Raw genomic sequence first — 21836 nt, 5'->3', positions numbered from 1 at the left:
TGATAAATCCTAATTACCCCCGGAAGTGCCTGAAATGAATGAGTTAAATCTTATATTAATGTAAGAATGAAGGACTTGGGTCATTCTTACATTCATATAATAGCGCCCTCTCTCATCCTTCTCCCATCTCTATAGCAGAATATCATGTATATGAATCAAAGAACGACCCAAGTCCACCACACAAAATGGCCTCTCCACAATTAATGTAAATGTTAATTGTCATAATAATATATGTTCTAATTTGTATATACAATGTTGCCTTCCCATCACAGTTAAATAGAATATTATTGGACAAATAAAAAAGATATGAAGTTTTTTTTTAGTTTACTCGAAATGATCTTCCATGGACTTGGGTCGTTCTTATATTCATATACTCATTTTCTCGCCGTTCTCAAGGGAATGGCGAGAATATGCTTGCCGAAACGTCGGTACTTGGTAGGCTCTTCTCAGGCTGGGCCACACACCCTAGAAAGAATACGTGGTGCACCATTAAGCCTTCTACCACCCAAAGGTCTACCGCCACGGAAGCCTTCAAAGATTTCATTTCTACATTGCTTTTTCATAATACGGAAAGCCAATTGAACAAAGTTATTGAGTGATATATTTTAACAGTGAAAATACATATAAACAGCATATTATGATATTGACTTGAATTTTTAGCACTATTTTTCCTGATATTACAAAATAAATACAGGCAGGTGTTTTACGGCATTAAGTAAATAGGTAAAGAAGAGAAATTACGTAAATGCTGTTCAAAAGGCAGATTAAACAAATGTGTTACTGTGCAGCAAATGCAGAAGACTTTGTTGTAAAACATAAGCAGATGCTTGACAAGGATGATACACACAATATACATGTGATACAATACAATTAAAGATGGTCGACGATCTTTAGGACAAAAAGTATTTAAACAAGTTAAGATTGATGACACATCAATATAATTGGCAACAAAAAATCCGTTAAGATTTGTAATTCGTTTCTCACTTCTACTGAATGTCAATCTATATGCCCTTTACATTGTTGGGCAGCTGACATAGTATGCATAATGATTATGAAAACCAAATGGGCCGCTTGTGTAAAATAAAGCAACTATTCAACAAGGGCTTATAGATGGATTTTTGTGACATCACTGAGGTAAATTCCTTGCTATAGCATCCTTACATTTCACACTTTGATAAAGACATCTGTAGAGATCTAGGTGACAGTAATGCTCTCGTACACTCTAGAATTGCATCGGTCTTTGGGATTATATGCCCTATGACGATCTGTTTCAGGAGAAAAAGGGGAAAAGGTTGATGTGTCCTTGCTAACACATAATTGGTCACCTACGATTTCACCTGTATCAGTTGTTTCAAGAACAAGAAAAGCATTTTCATCGACCTCAACTGATGGCTCTACAGTTTGTTTGCTCGAATAGATAGATACAGAATATAGAGGATCGTTCAAACCCATCGCAAAAGGGAGACATGCTTCATTTTCAGCGACAATCGAGTTCTTTCGGCAATACCGTTGTTCTTGGCTACGCGCAGACTGTTCGGAATGTGAGGGGATTTCTTCGTACATTAACGATTGCAGGTTCCCTGACCTAGCACAGTCAATTAGATTTCTGCAACTGGAATGGATTGACGATGCATTGTTGGTTACGTCACCACAGAATGGAACACTACCAATGTCACAAGTATCCATCGTAGAACAGCCAGTGTTAGATTTGTTGCCAGTAACATTGAGCGAACTGACATGAGATAGAAGGTACCCGTTTTCGTCAGTGTCTTCTGCGATTGCAGAGATATCTCGAGATTGAACGATGGTGGCGTTTCTCTTCATCTTCTCCTTCACATTACCTGACATATCCATATAGAACTCTTTCTTAGAAATGTCAGCTGTGTTTTGAAGCTGGGCATCGTCTCTGTCATCTTCAAGTGGATCTTGGTGGAAGACGTCACGGAAAGGCTGCGAAATAAAGTCTGCTTGACCTGAAACATCTATGTTGGTATCCATTTCCTTTTCAAGGGCGGAGCGCTGCCGAGATGGAAGGAAAGGGAAATAAAAGAAAGTGCGGGGATACATTGCGTTAATTGTAGTTGCATTGGAAATATAAACCTGTATGCTTTTGATTTGATTTGATTTCATTCATTGGTCTCTGCGTCTTTTTCATGGAGAAAGCTTAGTAATCATGTAGATATGCGCATCATGCACACCTACCCTTCCCTTGCTTGTAGCTATCAGAATGTTAAGGTGGATCACATCTCACGGTATCATGAGATTTCAAGTGCAATTACAAAGGAAACGTAGATAATGCCGACTGAAAAGTACGTCGATCACGTCGGCGTATAGCACGATGGATTACCGATCATGTAGAAGAGAACAATCATACTCGATTTTGATTGTCTGTGTAACAACCGCCTTACCCAAAATAATTACGTCAGCTCGACAGTCAAGGAGAAAGAAAGGGAATAACTCAGACCACTTCGAGTCTGGCACGTTTTCTTTCCCTTTTTTTTTCCCTCGTGCATGTGACTGTTTGTCTGTGGACATTTGTTGCTGTGCAGCTATATCATTGAAGGATATCTGTCCAATGTGCTAAGCAGGATAAAAAGTATACTTGAACACTCTTGAACACAAACATGAATACATTTAGCCTTCCTAAGCGGCCACCTGTCTATAGCGGCCACTGAGAACCTCCTCCCCCCCCCCCCCCCGAGAAAAGCCCAGATAAAGACCGTGTGTATAGCGTTCAACTGTCTAACGCGGCCAGCGGCCACAAATTTTGTTTCCTGCGGTAGATTTTAACCTGTCTATAGCGGCCACAGACCCCACATGGAGCCGTAGCCGAGCCAGTAATTCAGCGTGTTTTCTGCTTTGTAGCCGTGCCAGTCATTCATGGGCAACGTTCAGTGGTCGCTACCGCTGCATTCATTATTCATTTAGTCATAATAATGCACTAGTGTAAAGCTTTCTTCACGACTATACACATGCTACTGTGCACCAACTTGATAAAGACCGGCATTGTTCAATGCATGAAACACACGTGTGCATGTGTATACACATACATGTACATGTATGCCGTGCACACAAAAGTTGGATAACCTGTCTATAACGGCCACTCCTTTCGTCTCCCTTGGGTGGCTGCTATAGATAATTAAGTTTGACTGTAGCTTTAATTGATGAAGACAGTTATAACTGTGCTGCTAAGTCTTATAATGATATACATTGAAGTAATGATCGAGCCACATTGTGTAAATTAGATCTATAATATAACATGAAGTTTATTCATTGTGTAGACCATTTATTATAAAACAACCTTTGTCATGATAAAATCTATACTTGACACAAAGAAATGATGTCTAAATAATGTTTTAAATAATGTCCTATACCTATTTTGTAGCTTTTGAATTCCATGGTGTTTTTCGTATTGGACAAATCATATTTTAAATCCGCGTAGTCCAAAATGGGAGGAAAATTGGAATAATACATAAGAGAATGATGAAACCTATACGAATAACTGACTAATCTATTAATTCTACTGTACAATTCATTTGTTTAAATATCTCAGCATCCCATTCCAATCTTTTATCTAGGGTTACAGCAAGATATTATACAGTCTCTTTATGCTTGATTGTCTGTCCGCACAATTTCATACGGTGAGTAGAACGCCTTGCAAATAAGCTACTGAAGCCAATGAGAAAAATTTCTGTCTTTGCGGGATTTAACTTTAATTTGTCAAACACATCGTTCTCTGCGATATCGATGCGTTACGTACTACGCCGAGACAACACACGATCGAAGTACTTTCCAACTCTTATTTCTCATGTTTTCTTGTCTTTTTAATTTTCAAATTTCACAGAAAGTCTCTAATAAACGTTTATACCGTATATGCGCCGTATGTCTCACCCTCTCCGTAGGAGAGTTCTTTTTTTAGCACTTTGAAGCTTAGAGTGTCTAAATCATTCAGCAAAATTTTCTTGTCAAAAATCATAAACAGTGATCAAGTGAACGATTTGTTGACTACCTCCAGTGAGTTCTGGTAGATGTGATGCGCGTCTACGATTAAGTTGCCCGGATGTTCAGACACAGAGTGATACACTGAGGAAGAGTCGGCACTTGTTGAGTGCAATAAAACGGCCTGATCTGTTGTGCCCGGCGGTGGGAATGACACGTTAGTAGGATGCATCTGTAAGGGTCCTTCATTTGGGTGGACATTCAACCTGTTTGGATCTGCTGGGTGCCTTCGTTTTAATTGGCGAGTTAAAGAAGTGAAGCAATTGAAACTTAACGCATATATACTTAACTCATTCTGTAATTTTTCTGGATTATTCGTTTATTTATTCAACCATTATATCTATGTGAAAAACAAAAGATAATAATATGAGGGATTTCTCTCTGTGAACAAAAAAATTATGTCGATAATACATCGTATATTACGAAGACATGGAAGAAGCTCTTTGTGTCTGTGTGTGCGTGAGCGTGCATTGTATGTCATTGTAACAGCCACATACAGTAAGATTATGTTTACGGTTTCAGTTTTTGATTTACTCTAGACTCTAAGCTTTCCATTGATACATTTCCCCTGCAAACCTGTTCTACATTATTTACAAAAACGGGAAGAAAACCCGGCTCCTTGTAAACGCCGGTTTGCATACACCTTCGAAAATGAAAGGATTATTTAAAAACTTAGTATAGAGCTGAAATCAACATATTCTTAATTCAGAAAGACTCACTTTTTCATTTTCTTGCATCTTCCCACCCAAGTAAGGACAAGCATCGCGAGAACGAAACACAGAAGGCTTCCCAGGCTGTAGATAACTTTCGTCTCTTGTGTCGACGTAGACACTGAAATATCATTGTTAAGAATTCTTAAGAAATAAGTTAAAACATTCTCATCTAATGAAGAAATAAAAAAGAAAATATTCGCTTTAAATAGAATAAAAGCGGCCAAATTTGAGGTTAATATTATAACTTTTTTGTTGTTTGGAAATTTCTTTTGTGACCACAAGGGCCGCGAAACTGGAGTACCCACGTTCCTGCCTCGTCAAAGAAAAGATTATTTCGAAAGGTTTCGTCCCTTCATTCTTGGGGGGGGGGACGATAAGAAAGGCTATTAATGATAAAGGCTGTACTATCAAAGCAAACATATTGGACTATACAAGCACTTAGATACACTACTTACCTACACGACAAGGAGCTCTTGACATTGGTGAAGGTGTCAATTCTAGAGTGGTCTGTCTGTCATCTTTTAAGGGAAAAAAGGCAAGAAAGACGTTTGGTAGTATACCAACCATAATACCTCTTTAGATGAAGAGTGCGTTTATGCCCAAAATCTTCATACTTCATACAGAAGAAAACATACACCCACCTTTGCTGCTATCTCTGTTGTCGAGATAATTCTAGAAAGCATGACAGGTTGTTACCATGGAAGCAAATAACAAAACTGATCTAGATGTGTTCTTTCTCAGTACTTTTAAAAGGCACGCACACATACGACACACGCAACATGCACTTTGTAATCATCATGTCATCATACTCACTAGAAGTGTAGTCTGTAGTTTGCATCGATGCTGTTCTAATGGTTTCTTCCTGCCGGTCATTACCTGTAATAGACAATCGTATTCATTCATTCATTCCCTAAGTTTACCACACAAATTCAATTTGTAACGTTCATTTCTAGTAAAAAATATTTGAAAATTCTGTGTATATCTATACAAACTGACCGTTCGTTCAATAATATTTCGATTAATGCATTTAAAACAGTTGAACACCGCTTTCAAGTTTAAAATGAGAATAACTGTTACGACAGCGTATTACTATGCCTTCATTTTACATGTGACCTTTTTTTTTTCAATTGCTAATGTTCCCAATTCCCATATTTTGTTTTTTGCTTATCAATCGTAATTCAGTGAGAAGGCAATAGCATGAATATAGGGAGAGCTAGTATGAAAATAATGTTCGTCCGAATTAAACGTATTGAGCCACTTACATATACACAACTTACCTTGAGAAGGCGTAGCTCTTGATATTGCTGAAGGTGTTAATTCTAGAATGACCTTTCTCTTATCTGTTAATGAAATGAAGGCAATAGAGGCGTTTGGTAGAATATGTATATCAACCAGTGACAGATAACCTTTTTAGATGAAGAATTCGTTTACGCCAAAAATTTCCATACTCCATAAGAAAACAAAGATCCATCAAATGTCCATCCTTGCTGCTATCTCTTTGAAAAGTGTTGTCAAGATAATTCTAGAAAGCTGTAGCATGTCAGGTTGTTGACATGGAAGCAAATGACAAAACGGATTTAGCTTTGTTCTTTTTTCAGCATTTCCAAAAGGCACGGCACGCTCACATAAGTATTACGACACACGCAACATGCACTTTGTAATCATCATGTCATCATACTCACTAAAAGTGCTGTCTGTAGTTTGTATCGATGCTGTTCTAATGGCTTCTTCCTGCCACTCATTGCCTGTAATAGACAATCGTATTCATTCATTCATTTCTGAAGTTTACCGAACAAGTTAGATTTGTTACATACATTTCTAGTTATAAATATTTGAAAATTCTGTGTATACAGACTGACCGTTCAATTTATATTTCTATCAATGCCTTTATAACAGTTAAATACCACCCACTGTTACGACAGCGTATTACTTTGCCTTCATTTTACAGAACATTATGACCTTTACCTTTATCAATTGCTATTCCCAATTTCAATATATTTTTGTTTATCAATCGTAATCCTATGTTGTGAGAAGACAGTAGCATGATTAGAGAGAGCTAGTATGAAAATAATATAATTCCTAATTAAACGTTTTGAGCTACTTACAAACACAACTTACCTAAAGAAGACGTAGCTCTTGACATTGCTGAAGGTGTTAATTCTGGAGTGGTTTGTCTGCCATCTGTTCACGAAAAGAACACAACAAAGACGTTTTGTAGTACATGTATATCAACCATTGACAGATAACTACCATTTTAGATGAAGAGTCCGTTTACGCCAAAAATATCCATACCATTTCATACATAAGAAAACACAGATCCACCTTTGCTGCTTTCTCTTCAAAACGTGTTGTCGAGTTTTATCTCCATGCGGAACGATAATTCTAGAAAGCGTGTCAGTTTGATAAGAGTGAAGGATACGACAAGACGGATTTAGATGTGCTCTTTTCCAGCGTTTCCAAAACACACAAATACGACACACTCAACATGCACTTTGTAATCACATTCACCAGAAATGTTGTATGTGATTTGGATCGATGGTGTACTGATGTTTCCTTCTTGCCAACCACTGCCTGCAATAGAAATTCATATTCATTGAGTAAGTTTTCCACACAGATTACATTTGGAGCATACATTCATATAATTCATATAAAACATACATTCATATAAAAAGTATCTGAGAATTCATTTTATACAAACTGAACTTTTAATACAATATTTCATGATAGAGTAAATAGAAAAAAAAAGTTTAAAAAAGTCTCCTCCATGAGTATACACTCGGTGGACTTTTTAAGTGTGCATGCTGTGTGAAATTTACAAAGGACGACCCTATTATTCGACTGTACGATCAACTATTCACATTTCCGTTTAAGGATGGGTAAACCAGCTATAGATGAGCTTGAAAGTCATTCTTTCGCACGTTCACTATCACTAAATTTGTTAGTCTGCCGTGTGGTCTAGTAGTGATTGCACATCTTGAGACAATTCAGGGTCTTTGTTAGTAAGCTTCGTAAAACATGGTTTTAGACTTCACCCTTATCTAGCTAGTATTTTTGACTATGTTGTATTGGGAATTCCACTCCCCCTCCCCCCCCCCCCCCTCCTCCCCAGAGCTTGATCCCTACGAAATTTTGTATCACCGGCCTTTTAATCTACAAGATCCTGTCTTATTTTCTTATATGAAGTAACCATACTTTTCTATTTTTCTTTTTAATCAATCAATTAGGCAAAATGAACCCCAGTTCTTCTAGCCTGTTGACTAGAGCAGATTTTTCTTATTAGATTATGATTAGGCCTGCTGTACAAAATGTGCTCAAATATATAACCGTACATGACCGACCGATAGCTGTTTCTCCGACTGCCTGACAAGATGGCACTGAATCATTCCAAACAGGTAAGTAAGTCGACCATCCGGGTCTTGCAACACACTGAAGTGTCGCGCTGCCATTGATGACGTAGCCTTCTCCACAGGTGAGAGTTATCATGGACCCGAACCTCGTGATATTGGAGCTCCAATCACCATTAGATGCATGATCAGGAGGGCCACATACCGCAGCCGACACTATCAATCAAAGAAAATAATCAACGATTTCTAGTAACGAATACCGAAATTTACAACAACAATAAAGAGAAAGTAATAAACCTTTTGAAATGTAGTACTTGTAAGGGCTCAAAATTAATCTGTCACCAATTCCAATTAGCTTGTTATTTATCGGAAAGCTCTACCAAGATACTTGTCTTGCTGACACCATTTGCTTGATTGGATAATTTTGGATAATTAGTGGATTTTTTTTTGTATTTTGGAACTCAAAAGTGTGACATAAATCGGTATACCGCCTGTTGTTCCTGAAACGCCCTCCCCCTCAGTCGTGCGTATGCAGAACGCTGCTAGTAATCATGTCCACGCAAGTGCATTGAATTGCATGCAGACTCGCTCGCGATGGATACTGCTGTGGCCCGATAATTGAAATCGATGAAATCAAATGTAGAATCATTGAGCAGCCACCACCAAGTACGCTCTGAGATTGTAAAAATTCCAGCGAAGCTTTTTGATTAAAATTTCGTATTTTCGTCATTATCTTATGATTAAAATCGTGTTATTACAGCGTTATCTTGCACATTTCTTGGGCACATATTTACGCACAATTCAGAGCAAAAATCGACAGTTCTACACGGTATATGAGAGCTATGTTTTGGCTTTAAAGACATAATATATAATTGGTCATCTGTAAGCAATTCATTTGTGCTGCTGTTGCATTTCATATAATTTCTAAAATATTTCATCACTTGATTAAAAAAAAATGTCCTAGGTAATTTTTACTATTTGTTCGTTGGCATGGTGTCTTTAAACTTTGTGATGGAAAATATCTATTTACTGTTTCATTATAGTTGTTGAGCAAAAAACAAAAAAAAAAGAAGTATGGCAATGATAACTCCTTTAATCACTGGCGTATAGCCGGGGGGGGGGGGGGGGGCGAAGGGGGCGGTCCTCTGTGCCCCTTTCCTAGCCTTAGTACATTTTTAGATTTACCCAAAAAAAAAAATCTCAATAATTCTGAGTGCACAAGACTTATCGTTTATATTCCGAAAACTCAAAGTTCCCTCATGTACTTTAATCAACTCTTTCCTCCAGTTCCACCAGATCAGTTTTTTAAATAATTTCCTAAATATTCCATCAAATATGTGTATGCGAGATATCTCAATTTCAACTTTAAAAAGCCAAAAGCTCCATCGTACGGGAAGGGTGGTGATAACACTCACCCACGCCTTCTCCCTGCTCGCAGCCCCCCCCCCCCCCCATCCAATGCATACAAGTAGACTGTGGCTACACTTTGAGCATAAACAGTTTTCCAAATATGCAACAAAATGTGGCACCAAAACGCTTAACTGCAATCAGAAAATTATACAGAAGACTTGCTACACTTCTCTTCTGATTGACAAATTTCCAGATGTTCCAACAAAAGTGTGCGCCAGAGTGAATTTCAGTTTTAAAAATGGAAAAAAAATGCTCCGTTGAATATGGGAGAGGTATCTTGCTATCCTTCCATTGCTTGGTACCCACTATAGACTTAGTACATTTTGGGGAATGACAATTTCCGAATTTTCCACAAAAAGTGTGCTCCCGATCGATTTATTTCAATTCTAAAAACGCAAAAGCTCCGTCGAGCGGGAGGGGGTATCCCCCTCCCACGTGCACCTTCCCCCCAAGCTCTACCTCACTAGACTTTGTACATAAACAGAGATGATGCACATTCGGAATAAGAGCTAAATTCCGTGATTTTAACACTTCCCTGAAGAAGTACTGAACCACAGGTTTGCACCAGATCGCTGAATTTCAGGTCTGAAAATGCAAAATCCCCTTCGTGTGGGAGGGGAAATGCCCCTTATCTACACCCTCGTGTGCACGCTTTTTCTGTTTGATTGCTGAACATACAGCGTTCATGATATTCATTGTAAGAATTAATGCAAGAAGTGTATGTAAAATGATACCATTTTATAGGCAAATTGTTCAATAATAATCTACACCAAAATATACTGCTACCTTAAACAAGTGGGATTGTTTCAAGTCGATAAAACACGCAAAAACATGCATCAAATTGCACCATGTACAACATCAAAATGCAAAAATTTCTCACCGTGGGAGGGGGACACCCCCTCCCACATCCTCCCCTCAACCCTCGCTCGTTCCGCTCGCTCGGTCTCAGTCGCGTTCATGATAAGAATTATTACAAGAAGTTAATGTAAATGATATCATCTTATAGGCAAATGTTTTATTGTTCAATAATAATCGGCATCAAAATATACTGCTACCTTAAACAAGTGGGATTGTTTCAAGTCGATAAAACACGCAAAAACATGCATCAAATGTATTACACCATGACACAAAAATGCAAAAAGTTCTCACCGTGGGAGGGGGACACTCCCTCCCACACCCTCTCCCCCCCCCCCCCCCCACGCTCGCTCCGCTCGCTCGGGTTCGGTCGCATTCATGATATTCAGTGCAAGAATTAATACAAGAAGTTTATTTAAATTGTACCATTTAATGGCCAAATTGTTCAATAATAATCGACATGAAAATATATTGCTTCCCTAAACAAGTGGGACTGTTTCAAGTCGATAAAACAGGCAAAAACATGCATCAAATTGCACCAATTACAACATCAAAATAAAATGCAAAACGTTCTCAGTGGGAGGGGGGACACCCACACCCTTCCCCCCCCCCCCGCTCTCTCCTCTCGCTCGGGCTTGGTTGCTTCGCTCCCTCGCAGACTAACCCCCCCCCCCCCCAATCAAATCCTGGCTACGCCGTTGCCTTTAATAAAAGTCAGCTGACATAAGTCGATATTTAGGATAGTGGAAATCACAGTATAACAAGGACTGTAGAATTTGCAACAATTGTACCAAAAAAAAAAAAAATAGCAATGATATCACTAGACCGTATAGTTATAGCACCAATGATGACTATCATATATAACCAGGATCTATAATGCTGTAGTGATTATCGACATGATTCAAACGTACAGTATTCTGGTGACAGTGATGATAAAGGAAATGAGAGAGTTAGTTAATTTTCATTTCTGCATTAAGCAATTTTGTCCTCGGCACAGAATTATAACATTTGACAATGTTCTATTATAAATAATGAATAAGATGCTTCAATATACAAAGTATGTAAAACAATGAAAATCGTATAAAAAGAACTGATATAAGCAATATAATTACTTTTTCACTCATTGTCAACGAATTTCTAGTTATTTTACTTACGGTTAAAGAAATGGTAGAAGTTTCCTCTCTCGGATAGACACTCCCAATAATGAGAACAGGTTGAACAGGAAGAGACGAAGTTGTAATAATCCGTGTGTTCAAGACATGTACATTTTCTCTCATGCGTGACAGCAATGGAATTGCGAACTGAGCGTCTTCTACAGGTAGACGTACACTCTTAGTAGGAATGAACTTCAAATTCTGGATTCGGTAGAGCCTGAGATGTTTCACTGTCACCATAGTAGCATCCGAGATATCCCGGTTCTACGTAGAAATAGAATAGGGAGCTTTAGATTTTAGACGCGCGGACGTTCAAACGCTCAGAACATGTTTGTTTCCCTCTGAACGTCCGCGCGTCTAAAATCTAAAGCTCCCTAATAAACCATGGTGGTAACGTGCTTATCCATCCTTCATGCAGTTCATTTTGGAAGTAGTATGAGACCGACCCAATTACAAGCTCTCATACTTGTATATTGTTATATAATGGATCGATAAGAATAAAGCCTACAAATTTCACAAGGAACTTAAGGAACTCTTACGGCCTGCCGTGTATATTTCCTTATCAGCAATATTTCGTTTACGGTGAATTTATCATATGTGACCCTGCACCTCAAAACAAACAAAAAGTCGCCAGACATGAATTTTTAGTTAAGACCACATTCTGAAAGAAAAGACTTTAAGCTTTAAAATGATGTATAACTCAAATCAAACATGTCAAATGGACTCTCCTAACCTATCTAAATATTGGAAAGAAAGCACAAACTCAGGAAAAGTGTGAACTGAGAAAAGAGGCTCTGAAGTATGTTACAGTGTCTATTCAAGCGCTTAATCTTTACCAAACCGTGCTGGCTGTGCGATGAATGGGACAAAAAACAGGAAGTAAACCACCAGAGTAACAACAATGAAGGGATTATCAGATTAAAATTGAAATTAAGCATGCTTCATTAACACATTCTGTCCATAATTAATGCCAACTTTCAAATCAGTAGCACTATCCTTTCAAAAGTTATTAGAGTTGAAAATGAAGAGTGTGGACAAGGTTTTTCAGAAATGAAAAAGGGATTCTAAAGACACACCTAATCACACTATTCTACCAAAAATGTTCGAGATAAACTGCTAAAAAAACACACTTTCCTGCCCGTTTTATGATACCAAATTTTAGCATAATGTAAAAGAAGATTCGCTCTTTCAGAAAATATGAAAAAGTCAAGTTCGGCTGGGTTGACCCATTTCATTTATTTTCAGTCCTCACGCAAAATCAGTGTGTGCGACTTTATGTTCGTTTTGAGGTGCACGGTCACATATGCACACCTGCTAAAGCATTCCACAGGCACAATCATACGACATATATTTGCATGAAGATAATCTGTGTAAATAAAGCTCAATGCATTCGGCATGAAGCAGATACATTGCACACGAAATGTAGGGTTGGCATACTGTGCTAACACTCCTGCTATTTGTTGCGTAGTGTTACTATAACAAGTGGACAGGAGACAGACAGGCACTTTTACACTTTATTGGCACAACCTCACCTCGACACTTGAGTCTGGCAATCCTATCCGAGGAACACCTAGTGGTAGTCAGTAAACAATCCATTACGCGCAGAGAATCTATGGAGTGATATCACGAAAATCATTTACAAGTTGTTCAAAAGTCCGATCATCTCCTGTCTGATAACAAATGCAAGTGCATATTGATGTAATAGTTAAGCAAACGTCTTCTGTTTCTCTCAAACAAATGTTTTTGACATTATTTGAAACCCTATGGGAAATTCGATCCATGTGTCATGTAACCCAACACTGCTGTATGCTGAGTTAAATCTTTCACTTTTGGTCCGTGCCAGTTCCTTACATAATTATTTTGATAAGATGGTTTACACTTTTTTATAAATCTATACAAAGACACCCAGGCAAAAGAGCTAACCGATGTAGGACTCCATTAATGACATAAGATGTCTAACATGACCGTTCGCACAGAGGCTTGATAAGATTGGATGACATTCACCTTTGATTGTCATGTAGGCCTATTATATAATTTACCATATTCTGATCTTTTTATAATTTATGAGTGCTGTCCCGTGTATACTTTATCTAAAGAAAAAACCTAACACAAAAAACAACAATAAGATATCCAACATATTGAGATATCCAACACATTTTTAGGATATCGTCTTCGAGGGCTGATGACGTTCAGTTCTGTCAATGACTGTAATCACGTCATCATGATTGAGTACTTTTGTAAAAGTAAAGTGTAGTAGGGTTATATTTCGCTGAAAATGAATCGTGGCGATATCTCATGTTCATTATCAGGGTTATCGTAATCATTATCATGAGTATTATCATTTGCTAAATACAGCTAGCGATACGTAGCTGCAATGTATTTGCATAACTTAAGCAAGATCCTTTACTTTGTGAAAGTGCAGTAAGGCGCATTCACGAGTATGATTTCTCACCCGTGCACGCGGGTCGTGCTTTTCATGAACGTTCCATAGAATCATACTACATTGTATATTGCCTCTGAGAGTGCAAATGGCTCGATTGCACAAAATTGGCAAGACCGTATTTCCTAGGCTTCCACCGAAGACTTCCTATATTCTTTTTTGTAATTTCTTGGATTTTGATACTATGCCATAGAAGTGAACTAGAACACATGTTCTAGAAAGTACGTGCACAATGCAACAATTACCCTGAGGGCATTTTAATAGCCTCTGAGCCTTGCTACTTGTTGCTGTACTGGGCAAAGTCTGATATGAATACTCTTCTGCCGCTGGGAAGCCAAGTTCTCCGCAGATCAGTTCGGCAGCTTTATCGTTGAATCCATCATAGCAGACATAGCTGTCCGGTTCAATTAGGAATACGAAGCCTTCCAAAGGAGAGGGTCCACCAACCAGTCTGACAGATGGTGATTCTAGAAAATGAGTGAGATCTCATTGGAGGCTTGATTCATTATTATATAAAAATGTGTAAACATTATCTATTTTGAATAAATCAATAATGCTCTATGTCTAATCAGGTGATGACTTAAATGTCTCACAGATAAAATTCCATAATACCATAACAAATAAGCATTTAAAGTAGTGATCCATTATTATTTTTTTTAAATATATGTTTTCCCGGCCAATTTCGCACTTTTGTCAGTCCAATTCCTAATTGCTGCATTCAATTTAGCAAAATTTAGCGTAGATGATATGTTCGGTATTTCAATTTAATGATCTCTTCATTCAAATTCATTTTGGAGCATTCAAATTACCTTTAGCATCATTCTAACTAATACTTTTTTTTCCAACTGAAATTCGTAAAACAAGCACCATTTCGTTATTCGTTCATTCAATTTAGAATGATATAGTCACGTGTTCACGGACATGCTGCACTCGTTCATTCGAATTCATTTTGGGGCATCTAATTTAACATCTTTTGCAGTCAATTTAGCACGCATGTATGCTTTGGCTCTTTCCTTTTTTTTTTCCACATATCGTTTTGCAAGCGTCATTACATTTCATACGTTCGTTTTCATTTTAGAGATTTTGGCAACAGTTTTTTTTTTCTTCAATGTGCTTATTTAGTCTTCCAGATCTGACTTATCTGGCCATTGAGCGCTTTATTCGGAGTGTGTCGGCTAGTTCTGTGTCTAGCTTGGGCTGTCATGACTGTAAGAAGATGAAGTTAACCTGTACTATTGGTACATGTAGGCCTAAAATGACATGTATGAAAGAAAAGGGGCATTACAGAACAACAAACTCGAGTTATATAGGGTCAAAAATAATGATACATTACCGCTTAACAGTGCATGGATGAAACAAAAAGTCACATAGAAATACGCGATTAAATGTTCTCACCTTTTCACAAAAGAAATTACATGACGTTAATTTGAATGAACATGTTTGGAATTTGACTGCCCATACGCGAAATTGAATGACTGAAATACCCGTTTCGGCCAGTGCTGGCGAATTTGAATGACTGAAGAGCACGTGCCAATTTGAATGCCCGTTTTACGAATTCGAAAGGCACATGTGCAAATTTCATTGATCGAAATGCTAAATTGAACGAACAACTTGCAATTTTGAATGACAGAATGTGCAGTGACGAGGATTTTCGCTAAATTGAATGAACCTTCTATCAAATGGACTGACAAAAGTGCGAAATTGGCCGGGAAAACCTATACTAGAATGTAAATAGTGAGTATATATTACCGAGATGTATGCATGGGATGTGAACTTCTCCTGAAAACTCTAACCAATATCATGAACTGAATACATTGTATGCTGTAAATTAAGTTACGCAAGGTGTTCTTTTTATCTAAGATGGCACACAATACTCATTGTGAATATAACTGTCGCATTTCTTGAGATTATCAATTTCATATTTCTTGTCATTTACATTGTTATTTGGTAATTATGTTCACATATAGACTTCGTACAAGGCGTGTCGTAGGAATGTATAATAAAGGTTTTCACAGCCATTTTCGCACTTTTGTCAGTCCAATTCCTTATTGCTGCGTTTGATTTAGCCAAATTTAACGTAGATGACATGTTCGGTATTTCAACTTCATGATCTCTTCATTCAAACCAGCGATTGAGCATTCAAATTGACCTTTAATCTCATTCTAATTAACACTTTTTGCCATTCAAATTCGTAAAACAAGCACCATTTCGTCATTCGTTCATTCAATTTAGGCAGATAGTCACGTGATCACGTATATACTGCACTCGTTCATTCGAATTCATTTGTGGTCATTCAATTTAACATCTTTTGCAGTCAATTTAGCAAACGTGTTTAAGCTTTGGTTCTTTCTGTATTCTTTTTTTATCATCGTTATTGTTTTGTAAGCTTCATTACATTTCATATTTTCGTATTTATTTCAGAGATTTTGGCAACAGTTCTTTTTTTTCAGTGTGCTTATTGAGTGTCCCAGCCCGAAGTGCATATGGCCACAGCTTATCTGACCAATGAGCGCTTATTCCGAGTGTGTCGGGCAGTTCTAGGAAGTCAAGGTTATAATAATCAAATGTTCCTATAATTCTTTCTATGTCTTCTTGAGATAATACGTCTGTATCTAACTTGTGCTGTCATGACTGTAAGATGATAAAGTTATTCTGTAGTATTGGTACATGTAGACCTATAGACATGTATGAAAGAAAAGGTACGTCACAGAATAACAAACTCGAATAGGCATTGATAGGGTCAAAAATATGATACATTAACTGCTTAACAGTGTGTGAATGTAACAAAAAGTCACATAGAAATACACGTTCTGATGTTCTGACCTTAAAAAAAAGAAATGACATGACTGTAATTTGAATGAAACTGTTTTGAATTTGACTGCCCATTCGCGAAATTGAATAACTCAAAGACCCTTTTCGGCGAGTGGTGGCGAATTTGAATGAACGTGAGAGTACCAGCAAATTTGAATGCCCTTTTTACGAATTCGAGAGCCACATGTAAATATTTCATTGATCGAAATGCTTAATTGAAGGCACAAGTTGCAATTTTGAAGGACAGACTGCGATAACGAAGGCTTTTGCTAAATTGAATGAACCTTCTATTAAATTGACTGACAAAAGTGCGAAATTGGTCGGGAAAACCTATATCTAACCCATTATAGCACAACTATAAAAGAAAACAACCTATTTGTAGCTACTGAAATATTCGTCTGCTAGATGCATTAATATATTACGTAAGTATCATCAAAGACTCTATTAAATACGTGTCTTAACATCGCCAAACTTTACTGCTTACCAACTTTCGCAGGTAAGTGAGAGGCGAAAGATGATTCTATCGGATAGGGGAAACGTTTCATACAGAAAGAAGGCGATATTTCCGAAAACTTGTTGGACCAAAAGTCATAAGATCTTCGCAGAGTGTCATTTCTAAAGATGTTTGATATTGCAGGCAGATTTTGTATGGATAGGGCAAACTCAGTCTAAACTGCTCAGCATAAGGCCTTCCTGAACTGTCCTTCCTCTCCTTCTATGTTTCGTTTGAAAGGGGAAATCCAGTCCAAATATAAGTTTGTCTGATAAAGAAAAAAGAGTACAATCTTACGGGTTCAAATGGTAAAATTTTGACTGGAATCGGACGAAAAATAAGGCAGTTATGACATCTTGAAATTTCGCTAATTTCAGCAAAACAATCCTTTTACAGTGGATATGAATATACAAATGAGTGAGCTAACCATGTCATATTTACGGGTGTAATTGCATTTGAATGAAAAAAATTGGAAATTTCAAAATTTATGTACAAACTATGTGGTAAGTTGTGAGGGGATGACAAGCTCACTTTGCCATTTGCATATTCATGTTCACCGTTCAAGATCTGTTTCCCGAAAAAAAATACCGAAACTGAACCGACTGTCATAACTTTCATCCGATTTCGATCAAAATTATACTGTTGAAAACACAGTAAAACAGTCAAGAGGTTAACTTCATCTTTCTGATCAGACTAACTTATATTTGGACTGGATTCCCCCTTTAAGAAGTACATTAGCGTTTATTTCTTTGTTCCTTCTTATTTTCTGTATTGCTACAACTTTATAGATACTCTATTGTTAAAGTATGGATTTGAACAGGTAACTGATCCCATAATTTTGGTCCCATAACGGAGAAAGCACAACCCCATCCATGTTTTATTCTGGGTGGTTGGAATAACAGTGCATCTCATTTTGAACTTAGACTTCGTGTCGGATTGTATTTTGGAATATAAGTCACGTAGATATAATCTTCGGGGGGGGGGGTGAGGGGGAGAATGAACTGAATGATGTGCTAATAAGAAAATGTTAAAGTTAATCCTTTTTATTTTTTCCTATGATATAAGCAGCCAATGTAAAGAAGGGGGATAATTTGTGATGTAAAATCAAACTTTTTAGCAAAGGTTAACAGACTTTTGCAACCGTTAAAGTTTTGTGCCATCTTTCTTTGGAGGATTACAAAACAACGAATTCGAAAAGTCCAACCGCGAAGAAATCAAGGCATAAATAAGCATCCCAGTTGCAAATTTAAACAAAATGTTCATACGAACCAGTAATTACCCAACTGATATCTAACCTTCCGCTGAACTTGAGTTATATGACTTCGAAATGACATTTCCTGAACAAAAACAACACCTTTACCCCCTCAGAGTAACGACTTCTAATTTTGGCATTTGTAATTTACAGTTAGAAAAGAATGTTGATCATTTATAGATTTTATTTACCAAATATATGTTACTTTAAAGCAAGATTTTGTTCAAATATTCCGATATACTGGTTGCATGCGTGCTTAGGTACGTGAAAACCTTGCATTTACATGTTTTCGGGAATGATAACTAATATTGGCCTAGGAACACTACACGAAGTGGTTGCATGGGGAATAAACTATGCGCTGTGTTCATGTGTCTCCATGACGCTGTATTACTCCCCTGAACTATTAGATTCAAAGACTGCATTGGATTTATAACCACAACAAAGCCACAACTACTTACCATTGTAAGACTTCAGCTTCAAGTAGAACAATACTGGGTAGATATATACCGTAAGTACATTCCGCCACATCGATAGCTTCATTTGATGGGACAGTGATAAAACGGGAAAAGGCAGCTTGTGATTCTCGTTCATTCCGATCTGAGACGTTTTATTAGATAAAACATCTATAATACGAAATCCCATTCTTGGGTTATTGATAGGTTAAAGTTCTAAAAGCACTTGCCGCCCAAAGGGTGCTTGTATAACCCAGCTATGATTGCCTTCGATGCAGTTCTCATCACACGATATCATTCGGTCTATTGGATCCCCGGAGCAGTCCAGCTGGAAATCTGCTGGGAGACAGAGACGTCAGAAAGGTAGGCCTAAATCATTAAGTCGAAATCTCTATACATTGTTCAATAGTTACCATATCTGAAGGCAATTGGTTAGCCGAACAAAACGATTACGAAGATTGTTTCAAGTCATTACGGTGTGTAACAAAGTCATACATTGACGCCAGGGATGATTACTCTCATTCTAACAGAAAGAATACAATTTATATCCTTTCTTACTTTTTTTTTTATACAGTTATTTTTTTTCTCTGTTCACTTGATCGTCAAGAATAAAACTGAAATCTTCAATACTTCTCAATGCTTCAAGAAAACTTTGAGTATACCTCTTCACTGACCCAGCAGCCTAGCAGTTGGCTGAATATTTGGGGAGAAATGGAGACTCGGGGTGACGATGCCAGGTATGACTGTTATACACACGTAGACATTTTGAGAGAAGACAATTTATAAAATGTATCAACAATCACAGAAATTACAAGGAAAAAAAAAAACACCTACTGGTCGTACTTGTTCCCAGCGTTGAGGAAACAAACGGACTGCCCAAGATGACACAAACCAGCAACCACACAAAGGAAGCCATTGTTTCTGCGATCCCTAAAAATCAATATTGTTTCCCACTAATTGCTATGTCCCTGTAGAAACTAAGACTAATTCCTATTCCGATGCGATGAAAACCTGCAAAGCTCAGGTGTAACATTAGTAGTTGCGTTGAGTAAATTGGTTTATCGAGATGGAACTAGCAAGCAGCCATGCGAGGTAACCGTCCTTCTCTCAGCCGCAAAAGTGTATATCAATACCTAATGATCATTGGCTGTGGGACTCGTCAAGATTCTGGCTTGATGCAAAATATCTCAGTGTGTACAAGGTCTGACGATTGAATAAATTTCCACTTAAGGCTGTACCTACGTGTTAAGTATAATTCCATATTTGGTGTACACTAAGATGTGCATTAGCATCCTACAGACATTAGCATGATTAAAACCCGTTTATGTGTTGGTAGAAAATAATGAGAAAAAAAAAACGCCTGATGATTCTGCGTCTGTTCAAGTGGTGTGAGAAGAGTGCCGAGACATGCGTGTGTGTGAGACAGCGCGTCTACTCAACCATTATCACCCACTTTCTGCGTGGGATTGCATGATTCGGAGTGAGAGTTTAATGATAATGCCTCATTATCGTTCCGAGTGTTCAAGAAAAAGGATTGATGAGATAATCCGAAACCACTAACAGAAGATGGTATTCAATGGGTATTTTTCTTTACAAATATACGAATATTTGTATGTTTCACATCCGTGTTCGTTAAGTAGGATGTGGTTTTTCTTTTGGCATAGGTTATAAATAAACGATAGATTTCATCATCTGTCATGTTTAGAGAGTCTTGTAAGCATACTATTATCACCAGGGTAGTCTAAAGACATTTTTGTCACCAGTATACTAGAAGGGGTTTCGAATGGCACGTACATCGACTACCCTTGGTCACCAAAGAAAAGGGGAAAAAAAAGAAAAAAATACAAACCGAAACTATACCGGGAAACTTACGATTACTTCTGTTTGATTACGAGTGTGTAAAAATGTATGTATTCACATCCATGCATGAATACATACAGACTTACATGTGCATACTTAGATACAAATTATGTGAATAGACACATAGTAAATACTACTGTATTAATGTTTTTTGCCTATTGCCCTCCCCCATAAAAACACAACACAACACAAGCTGCCCTTAGTTTTCTGACATGCATGCCAAAAAATTAACAAGAGATTTTAGATGAAAACATCATCCGAGCATTTCGTGAGATTCTAGTACACAGCTGAAAAATCTGATTTGAATATCAAACACTTTCTGTTTCTAACACTGAATCCATTCACTTATCTCTTTGTTTATAGGGAGCTGATTGTATCTGGGAGGTTCTTGGGAATCCAGAACCCTTAGGAAATGTATAAAATTAAGTTATAAAACAATTGATTATGATTAGCATTATTGCATGCCCAAGGGTTGCAGAAGGAACATTAGACAGAAAAGGAAGACACGCAGGGTCAATACAAGGGGTGATATCTTACTCTCTAAAAAAAATCGAGTGAAAATTTTCACTCTAAAAAGAGTGAATACAAAAAAGAGTGATTTTCGAGTGAAATTGGAGTGAATTTTGAGTGAAAATGCTCATTTTCACTCATTTTGGAGTGACCTCCGGGATCACTCGAAGATTTTGGAGTGATCCCTGACGTCACTCCAAAATGAGTGAAAATGAACATTTTCACTCAAAATTCACTCCAATTTCACTCTAAATTCACTCTTTTTTGTATTCACTCTTTTAAGAGTGAATATTTTCACTCGATTTTTTTTAGAGAGTAGAACTGTGGCTTTCCTTATTTTGAACCAAGTTTTACTAGAAACCTTGAAGCAAAAACACAGTAAAACAGTCAAGAGTTACCAGTATCAATATGAAGTCCTTGTACAATGATGTAAGAAGAACATTTTCATACACTGTAAGCCAAATGATCTACTTATTATGCAGTCAGGTCAAGTGTAAAGATCAACTGAACACCGCATTCACATGCGAGCGCACCGATACAAGA

The 21836-nt window shown here is 37.5% G+C and overlaps 1 protein-coding gene across 1 annotated transcript; it reads right to left on the bottom strand.

Moving 5' to 3' along the window:
* Positions 1 to 1194: 1194 nt before the first annotated feature.
* On the bottom strand, positions 1195 to 15119 carry LOC139730068 (uncharacterized). The gene is made up of 11 exons (XM_071640981.1): positions 15053 to 15119; positions 14161 to 14382; positions 8051 to 8272; positions 6831 to 6893; positions 6395 to 6457; positions 5990 to 6052; positions 5526 to 5588; positions 5168 to 5230; positions 4719 to 4881; positions 4010 to 4226; positions 1195 to 2019 (listed from the first exon to the last, which is right to left on the bottom strand). Exons 1-11 carry the CDS (start codon positions 15117 to 15119, stop codon positions 1195 to 1197), a joined length of 2031 nt encoding a protein of 676 aa, XP_071497082.1.
* Between the last annotated feature and the right edge of the window lie 6717 nt (positions 15120 to 21836).

The sequence above is a fragment of the Diadema antillarum genome, unplaced genomic scaffold, assembly GCF_040938485.1.
Source record: "Diadema antillarum isolate AM-2024a unplaced genomic scaffold, OU_Dant_1.0 scf00000021, whole genome shotgun sequence".
NCBI lineage: Eukaryota > Metazoa > Echinodermata > Echinoidea > Diadematoida > Diadematidae > Diadema > Diadema antillarum.
This window is presented reverse-complemented; position numbering and strand designations above follow the sequence as displayed.

What these genes read in the sequence shown, in the direction of transcription:
- LOC139730068 (XM_071640981.1), bottom strand. Translation starts at nt 15,119, where the DNA reads ATGACAGCCCAAGCTAGACACAGAACTAGCCGACACACTCCGAATAAA. An exon ending in AGTCGGAGAAACAGCTATCG is followed by an intron (nt 6,894 to 8,050) that starts GTCGGTCATGTA and finishes TTTCGTGAACAG; the next exon opens with ATGGCAGACAAACCACTCCA. An exon ending in AAGAGCTACGTCTTCTTTAG is followed by an intron (nt 6,458 to 6,830) that starts GTAAGTTGTGTT and finishes TGTCTATTACAG; the next exon opens with GCAATGAGTGGCAGGAAGAA.